Source organism: Staurois parvus, unplaced genomic scaffold (assembly GCF_062004578.1).
Source record: "Staurois parvus isolate SC_StPar_1 unplaced genomic scaffold, SC_StPar_1.0 ptg001043l, whole genome shotgun sequence".
Taxonomy (NCBI): Eukaryota; Metazoa; Chordata; class Amphibia; order Anura; family Ranidae; genus Staurois; species Staurois parvus.
In genome coordinates this window covers 462,087-474,916 of record NW_028318839.1, presented here as the reverse complement: position 1 = coordinate 474,916, position 12,830 = coordinate 462,087, and the positions used below count along the sequence as shown (strand labels likewise).

At 44.3% G+C, this 12,830-nt stretch overlaps 1 protein-coding gene across 1 annotated transcript in view; it reads right to left on the bottom strand.

Moving 5' to 3' along the window:
- Positions 1 to 8,952, bottom strand: part of LOC149440963 (vomeronasal type-2 receptor 26-like) — a 149,256-nt gene extending 140,304 nt beyond the window's left edge. The window contains exons 1-2 of the mRNA XM_089657931.1: positions 8,599 to 8,952; positions 4,904 to 4,992 (exon numbers count right to left, since the gene is read on the bottom strand). Coding sequence (XP_089514057.1) covers positions 4,904 to 4,992; positions 8,599 to 8,952 — 443 coding nt within the window. The remainder of the gene's footprint in view (positions 1 to 4,903; positions 4,993 to 8,598) is intronic.
- Between the last annotated feature and the right edge of the window lie 3,878 nt (positions 8,953 to 12,830).

The window sequence follows — 12,830 nt, the reverse complement described above, 5'->3', positions numbered from 1 at the left end:
TGTGGCATTGATGTGGCATTGATGGGCACTGGCAGCTGGCATTGATGGACACTGACAGGGGACACTTCTGGGGCTACACTGATCATCAGTGCACACTGATCATCAGTGCCCTGATGATCAGTGTAGATGTCCCCTCTGAGGAATGCCGATTACCGGCTCACCTCCCCTCCCCTCTGTCAGCGTGACAGCTCGTGAGGAGAGAAATGCCGATAACCGGCATTTCCCTATTTATATGTTATCAGCTGTGATTGGACACAGCTGATCACATGACCGAGCCAACGTCTTCGGCTCTTTCCATTGATCGGTGATCCGCTCCCAGAACGAGAGAACTGCTTTGTGCCCGTCATTTCTTTATATGGCTGGCGGGAGGTGGTTAGGGGTGATGGGGGTCATACATTTCTATCCATAAAAGGGAACAAAGGACACTCCCATGGTGCAGTATGTACTAGGATAAAAATGTATTAAGAAACAGTAATACACTCACATGTAGTAAATTATTAAAATGCCATAAAATCATCAAATGCAGGCTTCACTTGTTGTCAGCTGAACTCACTATTTATGGCCCAACATAGTAAAAAAAAATGTTTTTTTGCAATGTAAATGTCAGGGGCAGATTGACAACTCATGGGGCCCCCCAGGCAATAGGAGATCATGGGGCCCCTGTGTCCTTGCCCAAACTCAAAAAAGCCTATGAAAAAGGTATCAGGGGCATCTCATGGGGCCCCCTACTGACCCCGGGCCCTCGGGCACTGCCTGAGTTTCCATATGGTCAGTCCACCCCTGGTAACTGTATGTTTCTTGCTACTACCATAACCCAGCATAGAATAACCCCAAATAAGTCCTCCTGAATCTTTATTACAAATTGATTGATTTTACATATATGGACTCATTATGGACGGTTTATGCAGCTATGTCACTCTTTTATTTTTGTAGCTATTTAGCAGCCCTGCATCACTTATTTATTTTTAATTTGCTTTACTATTGTGGGACACAATTTGATGTTAGCAGCAGCCACTATCATCACAATTTTTATTTTCCTTTCTGCTTGTGTGCGTTTTTTTTTCTCCCTCTCTCTAATTATTGAGGTAGCTCAGGGATTTCACTCCTATATTCCACTAGTATGCTATCCATTGTCTTTGGTGCTATAAGTCCCATCATTTACGTCTGTTTTTTGTTTTACTGCAAGTCCCATTGATACTACCCATTGTCTGTAGCACACATGCTGCAATGTCACCCTTATTACTGCATTCAGTTTCAATGCTTTATAAATAAGTTCAGCAGATTTTTTTTTTCACAATTTCACTATAAATTTATAGAAATTCACTATAAATGCATTAAAAATGTATGTAAACCCGTATGTAGAAAAGCACTCTGAACACGGGGGATTGAGGATTGAACTAGTCCTAAGGCCCCATTCACACCGCCACTGTCTAACCTGCATTTGTAAGTATTTAAATGACATTTCTAAACACATATAAATGGATGTAATGATTCTTCCATGATGCCATTCACAATGAGTGTTTAGTTTAGGTGCGATCAGATTTGTTGAGTTTAGAGAAATCAGACTTCTGTGTGTCTAGGATCTGATTGTACACTCATAACCTGACTAATGAGGGACATCTGAACACTGGAGAAAGTGATCTGGGAGGAATAAAAGGTCTGTATATGTCCTAGATGACTTCTACTGTGTTTAGAAATGGTAAATACAAGAGTGTCAATGTGAAGACCCATTGTGTGTCAGGATCTCTTCATTCTATGACTCAAAGAGGACAATGAAGTCTATTAATCTCAGATGTGAATGTCTCTATGTTATATCCCCCCCCCCCATGCTATCCAGGAATGAAGGTGACTAATATGTCAGATGAAGACTCTATGTGTGTGACAGGGTCTCTTTATTCTATGGTACATTGTACAAAATTCATCCTCAGCCTCATATATTCACCTCTACTAATCTCAGATGTGAATGCCTCTGACTAGCTCTACTAATCTCAGATGTCACTGTCTCTGTGCCATGCCCCCCCCCATGCTATCCAGGGATGAAGGTGACTCAGCGTGTAATATGGCAGATGAGGACTCTACGTGTGTGACAGGGTCTCTTTATTCTGTGATACATTGTACAAAATTCATCCTCAGCCTCGTATATTCACCTCTACTAATCTCAGACGTGAATGTCTCTATGGCATATCCCCCCGTGCTATCCAGAAATGAAGATGTCTAATATGTCAGATGAGGACTCTACGTGTGGGACAGGGTCTCTTTATTCTATGGTACATTGTACAAAATTCATCCTCAGCCTCGTATATTTACTTCTACTAATCTCAGACGTGAATGTCTCTGTGTCATATCCCTACCATTCCATCCAAGAATGAAGATGACTAATATGTCAGATGAAGACTCTATGTGTGTGACAGGGTCTCTTTATTCTATGGTACATTTTACAAAATTCATCCTCAGCCTCGTGTATTCACCTCTACTAATCTCAGATGTGAATGTCTCTGATTATCTCTACTAATCTTAGATGTGAATGTCTCTGTGCCATGCCCCCACCCGTGCTATCCAGGGATGAAGGTGACTCAGCCTGTAATATGTCAGATGAGGACTCTACGTGTGTGACAGGGTCTCTTTATTCTATGATACATTGTACAAAATTCAACCTCAGCCTCATATATTCACCTCTACTAATCTCAGATGTAAATGTCTCTGATTAGCTCTACTAATCTCAGATGTGAATGTCTCTGATTAGCTCTACTAATCTCAGATGTGAATGTCTCTGTGCCATGTCCCGCCATTCCCCGTGCTATCCAGGGATGAAGGTGATTCAGCGTGTAATATGTCAGATGAAGACTCTACGTGTGTGACAGGGTCTCTTTATTCTATGATACATTGTACAATATTCATCCTCAGCTTCGTATATTCACCTCTACTAATCTCAGATGTGAATGTCTCGATGTCATATCCCCCCATGCTATCCAGGAATGAAGATGACTAATATGTCAGATGAGGACTCTATGTGTGTGACAGGGTCTATTTACTCTATGGTACATTGTACAAAATTCATCCTCAAACTGGTGTATTCACCTCTACTAATCTCAGATGTAAATGTCTCTGATTAGCTCTACTAATCTCAGATGTGAATGTCTCTGTGCCATGTCCCGCCATTCCCCATGCTATCCAGGGATGAAGGTGATTCAGCGGGTAATATGTCAGATGAAGACTCTACATGTGTGACAGGGTCTCTTTATTCTATGATACATTGTACAATATTCATCCTCAGCCTGGTGTATTCACTTCTACTAATCTCAGATGTGAATGTCTCGATGTCATATCCCCCCATGCTATCCAGAAATGAAGGTGACTAATATGTCAGATGAAGACTCTAAGTGTGTGACAGGGTCTCTTTATTCTATGGTACATTGTACAATATTCATCCTCAGCCTCGTATATTCACTTCTACTAATCTCAGATGTGAATGTCTCTGTGCCATATCCCTACCATTCCATCCAAGAATGAAGGTCTAATATGTCAGATGAGGACTCTACGTGTGTGACACGGTCTCTTTATTCTATGATACATTGTACAATATTCATCCTCAGCCTCATGTATTCACCTCTACTAACCTCAGATGTGAATGTCTCTGTGCCATGCCCCCCCCCCCCCCGTGTTATCCAGGGATGAAGGCGAATCAGCGTGTATTGTGTCAGATGAGGACTCTACGTGTGTGACAGGGTCTCTTTATACTATGATACATTGTACAATATTCATCCTCAGCCTCGTGTATTCACCTCTACTAATCTCAGATGTGAATGTCTCGATGTCATATCCCCCCGTGCTATCCAGAAATGAAGATGACTAATATGTCAGATGAAGACCCTAAGTGTGTGACAGGGTCTCTATATTCTATGGTACATTGTACAAAATTCATCCTCAGCCTCGTATATTCACCTCTACTAATCTCAGATGTGAATGTCTCTGTGCCATGCCCCCACCCGTGCTATCCAGGGATGAAGGTGATTCAGCATGTAATATGTCAGATGAGGACTCTATGTGTGTGACAGGGTCTCTTTATTCTATGATACATTGTACAAAATTCATCCTCAGCCTCGTGTATTCACCTCTACTAATCTCAGATGTGAATGTCTCTATGTCATATCCCTACCATTCCATCCAAGAATGAAGATGACTAATATGTCAGATGAAGACTCTATGGGGTTTATTTACTAAAGCTGAAGAGTCCAAAATCAGACTCCCTTCTGCATAGAAACCAATCAGCTTCCAGGTTTCATTGCCAAAGCTTCATTGAACAAGCTGAAGTTAGAAGCTGATTGCTTTCTATGCAGAAGGGAGTCTGAGTTTGGACTCTCCAGCTTTAGTAAATAAACACCTATGTGTGTGACAGGGTCTCTTTATTCTATGATACATTGTACAAAATTCATCCTCAACCTCTACTAATCTCAGATGTGAATGTCTCTTATTAGCTCTACTAATCTCAGTTGTGAATGTCTCTGTGCCATGCCCCCCCCCCCCGTGCAATCCAAAGATGAAGGTGATTCAGCATGTAATATGTCAGATGAGGACTCTATGTGTGTGACAGGGTCTCTTTATTCTATGGTACATTGTACAAAATTCATTCTCAGCCTCATGTATTCCCCTCTACTAATCTCAGATGTGAATGTCTCTGATTAGCTCTACTGATCTCCGATGTGTAGGTCCCCCTCCCGTGTTATCTGGAGAGGAAGGTGACTCGGTGTGTAATATGTCAGATGAAATGACATGAAGTGATGATCTGTGTGTATCTCTATTCTGTATCTCCCCCTCCCTCCCTCCTACATGAAGGATGAAGATGATTCTACTTACAGGCGCTCTACCGGCAGAGTGTCCGGGGATCTGCGGCTCTGGAAGATACCTGCTAAGTTCTGCTCTCTTTATATAGATAAGTTCTATGTACAGAGAGATGGGGAGATCGACAGGGGAATACGGGGAGCGAAGATGCACCTGACAAGATAGTAACATGGAAGATAATTATTTTCTATTAAAGAGAGAGACAAGAAAAGATCAGTGATGCCAACTTTACTTTATATGGAGTTATTAAAAGATATACTGCAAACCATATTCAGATATTGGTAATGAAACCATTATGGGCCAAATTTTTCAAACTTTTGTGCTCACATTCTAAGTGCCAATGGCCCCTCTTTAGAAAAAAATACAATTTAATTAAATAAATCTATACATGGAACATACTGTATATACATATTCAATGTTGATTTATAGAAAAAGAATTTGAACAGTTTAATTTTCATATCAAAGTATACATTTGGTACTCAACATCACAAATTAAAATTGAAAGACACAAACTAATACATGAATATATGAACGTAAGAAACAAAATTTCCTCTTTTTTATCTGTAAGTCCTGGTTGCCCACCCCATAACCCCTTTGTCTGCTGCACGCCCTGTTTTGTACTCCAGGGTGATCACTCTCCATCCTCGTCATCTTCAACTTCCACATAATCTGTCACTCCATCCTCTGCTCACCCTATCATCCACCATTTCTGCTGACTCCATCTTCTATTCTCTCTTTCCTCCTGTGATAGATATTTTGGGACCACAATAATTTTTAACATTATTGTGAACTTCTGATAGGGGTCTAAGTCTCAATTCCTGCAACTTTTTTACCATCTGTTTCATAACCTCAACACCTCCCCCCCTTCCTTTTTGAAGCTTTCCTGTTTATGGCAGTATGGCCACCTGGCTGAATAAGCACTGGAGTTGTCATTTCTCATTCAAACTTTTTTATTAACCTCCTTGGCAGTATGATTCTTTCCGATTTTTTGTGCTGAAAGCGGTACCATTTTTTTACATGGAAATATGTAGTTTTTTATTATAGGCCTGTAATTTTTAGGAATAACTCACTGAAATCTGTCCGAACAAGAGTCTATTAAACATCCCGGATATGATAAAACTTGAAACACGAAATCATAAATTATAATTTAACAAATAATCCTAAAAAATAATAATATAATAATAATAAATGTAATTCAATAATATAATCAAACCAAAAACACTGAAATTTGAAATACAGAGACAAATTCACACATCGCAGAGCAAAGTCGCAAAATCGTTTTCAGTGTCTGATGACGAATTTCCCCACGAATCATTATCACTCAATTCTGCAAGTGGTTCTGATTTACTATCGCTGTTCTCTAGCCGGTCTAAAACCGCTTTTGACGTAAAGGGACGCTTTTTGGATGCCATGGACTTTTCTAAGTTTCCAGGCAGAAAGAACAGTCAAAATGCAGGCAGGGCACAGGACAAAGCACTAGGCACAAAATGTATGTGAAATGCATTGAAACAGCAATGACAGCAAAAATGACATTTTTGAAAAATTTCAAATTTGCTGCCGGTTCCGGCACCCGTACGCCCCGACGTCACAGGGACCGGAACACAGAAGGCGGATGCCGGCATCAGCCAGAGGAGATTGCCGGGGATGCTGCAGGGGACACATCGCGGGAGCGAAGGACAAGGGAAGTGCTGCAGGGACCCACAGAACAACGCCGCATGGTAAGCCCGAGTGTAGCTCGGGGTTGCCGCTCTTGGTACTCAAATTTTACCCCGAGCTACACTTGGGAACACCGCTAAGGAGGTTAATTTCAGTAACATAAAAAAACAACAGGTATAGGACATCCATTAACATATACGGAGAGGAGGATTACTGCATAAAAAACTTGTTGCGAGGAACCATAGGGTAACATAAAGGGTCATGGTGATACAAGGGAAGATGGGACCATAATGAGCAACTGAGAAGGAGCACTATTCCCAATAACCATTTGGGGGTTCCGTATGAGGCATGAGGAGGGAGATAAAAGTGAGCAGAAAGAAGAAAAAGAAGAAAGAAAAAAGAGAGGGTGGAGGATTAGGGGAGACTGATGGAGAGAGAGGGAGAGAGAGGGAAAGGGCGTGTGACTTCCAGAAGAGAATAGAAAATCTCAGGACCAGTTCAATGCAAGATGCGGTTTTTAGGATTATTACGATGCGGGATTAGAGGACATCAGGGAAGGAGCAGCGAGTCATCGAAGTTTGGTGGGAGGAAACATTCCACCCATGGGGTCCAGGTTGACAGAAACTTAGGGACCGAATCTAAATTGGTATCCTCAATTTTGATGTGGATCATTGCTTGTGAGACCTTGTTTTGAACTGCTAATATACTCAGAGACGGCGACTTCCACGATTTGGCCATGATCTGTTTAGCTGTGGTGGTGATTTGTAGGAGTAGTTTAATAATGGGTGTCACGGCTATAGCGGGTAGCTCTCTAGACCCACAGCTAGGGTTTCCCAGGGTGCAGGGTCTAAGCCCCAGTCTGCTTGTTCACCAGAGCCACTGATGGTGGGGATGGACTTGGAGCAGGCTGGGGCCAGGTCGCGGCCCCCGGTACACCCAGCTGAGGTAGAGAAGACTGCAAGCGGAAGCAGGATACAGGGTGACTATTACGAACCGGATTGGGGAGCCTGAAATGGAGAGAATGCGTCCTCTTACAACTCCCGCTCGGAGTCCCTGAAGGTGGGAGCAAGGGTGCAGAGCCAGGAGTGGCGGGAGTGCCGTGCGGATCTTGTAGCTGCCAGTAGGTAGCTGGGAACTCAGGAGATCCAGACAAAGCCAGGTGTGGGTGCAGGAACGTAGGTGCAGCAGCAGGCAGGTGTGGCGGTAGTCTGGATGCGGAACCGTAAGTGCAGCGGTAGGTAGGCAAGATGCAGGTAAGGTGCGGTTGCAGACAGAATCATATAGCAGAGTCAGGCAGGCCGGGTCGGTAACAAGCGGGCAGATAAGTACAAGTGGAGCAGGCAGGAGAATGGTCATGAATAGCCGGGGTCGGTGCAGGCAGAGTTCTTTCTTAGGTGAGTATACAGAAGAGCAGGTATCAGGATCAGAATCAGGAATTTGAGCACAGGAACGTATTTAGACCAGAAGGCAGTGATTCTTCATTGCAGCAGGTTTAAATAGCCCGCCGCCCATGACATGAGCGCTTATTGTGCATGCGCGAGCTTCCCGCGCTACTGCGCATGCGCAGCTGCACGCTCCCGTGCCTACGCACTCGCTCCGCTGCTACTCTAGGGGATCCGTCGCCGTCGCACCGCTGCACGGTGACGGATCCCTGACAGTGCCCCCTCCCTAAGGAAAGCCTCTGGATGCCCAACTGGGCCATCTTTTCTGGATGCCTGAGTTTAAATGCTTTGATCAATTCTTTGGCATGGATGTTAGCTTCCGGCTCCCAAGAATTATCCTCGGGGCCATACCCTTTCCTTTTAATCAAGTATTGAAGTTGGTTTCTCCTCTTCCTGCAGTTAATAATGGTCTCAATTTTGTATTCCTCTTTGCCGTCGACGATTACTGGTTCAGGTGACCCCGATACCCGGAAAGGGGTTAGAGGGTGCAGTCTTGAGTAGCGATACATGAAATACGGGATGAATCTTCAGGGAATCTGGTAATATGAGTTCATATGCTACATCGTTGATTCTCCTTTTTACGGGAAAAGGCCCCTATGAATTTTGGGCCTAGCTCCTTCAAGGGCCAAGTTAATCTTAGGTTGGTTGTTGACAGCCATACCTCTTGTCCCGGTTCCAGGATCAGTTCTCCTTTCCTCTTTCTATCAAAAAACTTCTTGGTGTCCAGCTGAGCCTTTAGGATTGTTTCCTGTAGAATCTTATTATTTCGCTGTAGGAATTCAGAGATATCCTGGACTGCTGGAATTGCTGATTCTAGTATTGAATTGGAAATAGATGCAGGGTGATATCCACAGTTCGCAAAGAAGGAAGATTGTCTTGTGGCCGAGTGTCTTGAGTTATTGTAAGCAAATTCTGCCAAGGGTAAAAGAGATACCCAGTCATCCTGAGAGAAGGATGTAAAACATTGAATATATTGCTCCAAGGTTTGATTGGTTCTCTCCGTCTGGCCGTTCATCTGGGGGTGATAGAGAGAAGAGAGCGAGAGTCCGACTCTCAATTTTTCACAAAGGGCTCTCCAGAACTTTGAGGTGAACTGCACCCCTCAATCTGAAACAATGTTTCCTGGAACACCATGGAGCCTCACCACTTCTTTAATGAAGACTTCGGCTGTTTCCGCTGCGAATAGTACTCCTTTCAGGGCAATGAAGTGGGCCATCTTGGAGAATCGGTCTACAATAACACAGATGGCAGAATGTCCTTCAGATGGGGGTAGTTCCACGATGAAATCCATTGATATCATCTTCCAGGGATGGTCAGAAACTGGTAGAGGCCTCAATAATCCCCAGGCCTGGCTATGACTGCCCTTACTCTGGAAGCATGTGGGACAGGAGCTCACGTAGACCTTACAATCCTTCTCCCATTCAGGCCACCAAAACAGATGTTGTACTAAGTCCAAGGTCTTGTGGACCCCGAAGTGCCCTGCCAGCGGATGGTCATGACAGAGCTTCATAATTGTCAGTCGGGTGACTTCGGGTGCAAAAATTCGGTCTCCTGACCACAGTAATCCTTCTCTGGAGGACAGGGTTACTCTTGGAGGAGAAGGAGCCCCAGAAGATGCCTGCTGAATATGTGAAAGAAGATCAGGTTGTAAGAGGCAGAAATTACCTGCAGAGGGTACTGTATCTGGGCTAGGAGGATCTTTTGGATCATCAAACATTCTGGACAGGGCATCTGGTTTGACATTTTTGGAGCCTGGCCTGTAGGTGATATGGAAGCTGAATTGAAAGAAGAAAAGCGCCCACCTGGCCTGTCGAGGTTTTAGACGTCTTGCCATCTTTAGGTACTCCAGATTCTTATGATCCGTGTAAATTAGGATGGGATGTGCTGCAGATATCTCCATTCTTCCAAGGCGGATTTGATGGCCAGTAATTCCCGATCCCCTACATCATAATTCCTTTCTGCCGGAGCTAATTTCCTGGAAAAGAAAGCAACAGGGTGAAGCAGAAGTTTTAGACCCTGTCGCTGTGAGAGGATGGCCCCAATAGCACTTTCTGAAGCATCTACTTCTACCACAAAGGGTAGTACTGGGTTCGGATGGCTCAGTATGGGTGCTGAAGTAAAGAGCTTTTTTAAAGTTTCGAAGGCATCTTGAGCTCCTGGAGGCCAATGAAATCGGACTCCCTGCTTGGTCAGTTGTGTGATCGGAGTAATGATGGCCGAGAATCCTCTGATAAACCTTCTATAAAAATTGGAAAAGCCTATGAAGCGCTGAATTCCTTTCTTATCGGCTGGTGCAGGCCATTCCAGTATAGCAAAACTTTCTGAGGATCCATCTTAAACCTTCCGTGGATATAATTAATCCCAGAAACTGAATGCTTTGGCGTTCGAACTTGCATTTTTCTGTCCGCCCATGCCTGTGGTTCACTCTGGAGAAGGGAGATTACAAATCCCACTTTGGTTGCTTCGAGAGAGAAGGTGCGAGGTTGCAACACAAAATACAACTCGCATGCGTTTTTGAAGGCTCTGAATTTGCAACGATCGCCAGAAAATCTCTCGGGCTTGGGCACCCAAGGCTCAGAAGGCAGCATCATCACAGTGGGTTCCCAGAGCGGCAGCTGGAGGGGCCGGAGCCAAGATGCTAGCGGCGGATGCCGGTGGGGATAGGGCCTGAAAACGATCCTCCAGACGGTTGTATCCCTCTTGCAGACCTTTGAAGGCTTGTGTTAATGCCACAATGTGCTGGCAAATTTCTTCCAGAGGAGAGGCCCCTCTCTCAGACTTCGACATGGCCTTCTAGTACTGTCACGGCTATAGCGGGTAGCTCTCTAGACCCACGGGTAGGGTTTCCCAGGGCGCGGGGTCTAAGCCCCAGTCTGCTTGTTCACCAGAGCCCCTGATGGTGAAGATGGACTTGGAGCAGGCTGGGACCAGGTTGCGGCCCCCGGTACACCCAGCTGAGAAGACCACTAGTGGAAGCAGGAAGGCCGGGTCGGTAACAAGCTGGCAGATAAGTACAAGAGGAGCAGGCAGGAGAATGGTCAGGAATAGCCGGGGTCGGTGCAGGCGGAGTTCTTTCTTTGGCTAGTATACAGAAGAGCAGGTATCAGGATCAGAATCAGGAATTTGAGCACAGGAACGTATTTAGACTAGAAGGCAGTGATTCTTCATTGCAGCAGGTTTAAATAGCCCGCCGGCTGTGACGTGGGCGCTTACTGTGCATGCGCGAGCTTCCCATGCTACCGCACCTGTGCACTCACTCCGCCGCTACTTGAGGGGATCTGTCGCCATCGCACCGCTGCACGGCTACAGGATCCCTGACAATGGGATATGGAAATAGAGCGCAAATTTAAAAGCACCACAGTTGGGTCTGGAGGTAATGATTTTGCAAAAAGCTGGGAACAACATAAGGAAAACTTTGGCCCAAAAGGTTTAGGCAATCGGGCAGGACCACCAGACATGAAAGTAAGTCCCTATTGTTACGCAACCCCAAACACATTCAGAAGAGTAGTTGAGGGTATATTTAGCAATGCTCGCTGGGGCTAGGTACCACTTAGTCAAAACTTTGTAATTAGTTTCCAAAGCCACCACGTTCTGTGAGGAGGATTTGGTAGCAGACCATATGCGGTCCCAATCCGTTGGGCTCAACTGGATTTCCAGGTTTTCTCCCATAAGGAGGTGGAGTCGTCATTTCTAACACCTCCTAGGGATTATTGTCATAGATCTTCCTGGGGGAACTGGCTTCAAAGGAGGTATGCTCGGCTGGACATTGGCCTATCATAAATTTCATCTGATGAGCTACAGTTGGCCAATATCTTTCACAAGTCACAGAGCCCCCCTTTGAATAGAAATGGCAAAATACTGGAACTTCATAAAGGACGTGATTACATGGAATGGAGGGGAAGGGGGTATAAAAGTAAGCCATTGCTCTCTTTCTGTCTTTCAGAGCACAGGCGTCAGGATATCAGGATGTCCTCGTAATGTACCACCATTGTTCTATGTTTCTTTCCTGTAACTTTCCTATAGTCATCTCTCTATACTGGTAATATACTGTATGTTATACTGTAACATCAATGTTTTGTGTAGTATCATATCTTTTGTATTTCAGTATATTTGATTTGATTACTACATTTCTTTGCTGTAAATAAATTAGATTTTTATTTTCTTTTTATTCATTTTATTCAGCACAGTGGTTATTTATTTATTTATGGTACTTATATAGCACCGTCGATTTGCGCAGCGCTTTACATATATATAGTACATTCACATCAGTCCCTAACCCTCAAGGGGCGTACAATCTAAGGTCCCTAACTCACATTCATACATACACATACTAGGGCCAATTTAGACAGGAACCAATTAACCTATCAGTATGTCTTTGGAGTGTGGGAGGAAACCGGAGTACCTGGAGGAAACCCACGCAGGCACAAGGAGAACATGCAAACTCTAGGCAGGAAGTGTCGTGGCTGGGATTCTAACCAACGACCCTAGTACTGCCAGGCGGAACTGCTAACCATTTGGCCACTGTGCCACCCACATTGGTTATAATCTATATCTGAGAGAGAGGCAACAAGGCCTGATTCTGATGTGGACAAAAGGTGTTAATTACTTATTACATTTATAATCTTAGATAGATCCAAGGGAATAAGTGAGGTAGCAAAGTTGTCAAAACACTCCATCTTCTGCTTCCTTTTCTACTCCATTTTCATCCACTGTCTGTCTCATCTTCTGTCAATTCTATCAGAATGCAGGCAGACACTAGAATATCAAGCCTGTTAATCCTGAACACGAATATTGAGTAAATCAAAGGATCTCCAGAGGCTCTATATAGGGATGAGGTTCCTGTCTACCATCGGTTCAGTGGTGAATCCTTTCCTGTTGGCAGACGAGTCAAAC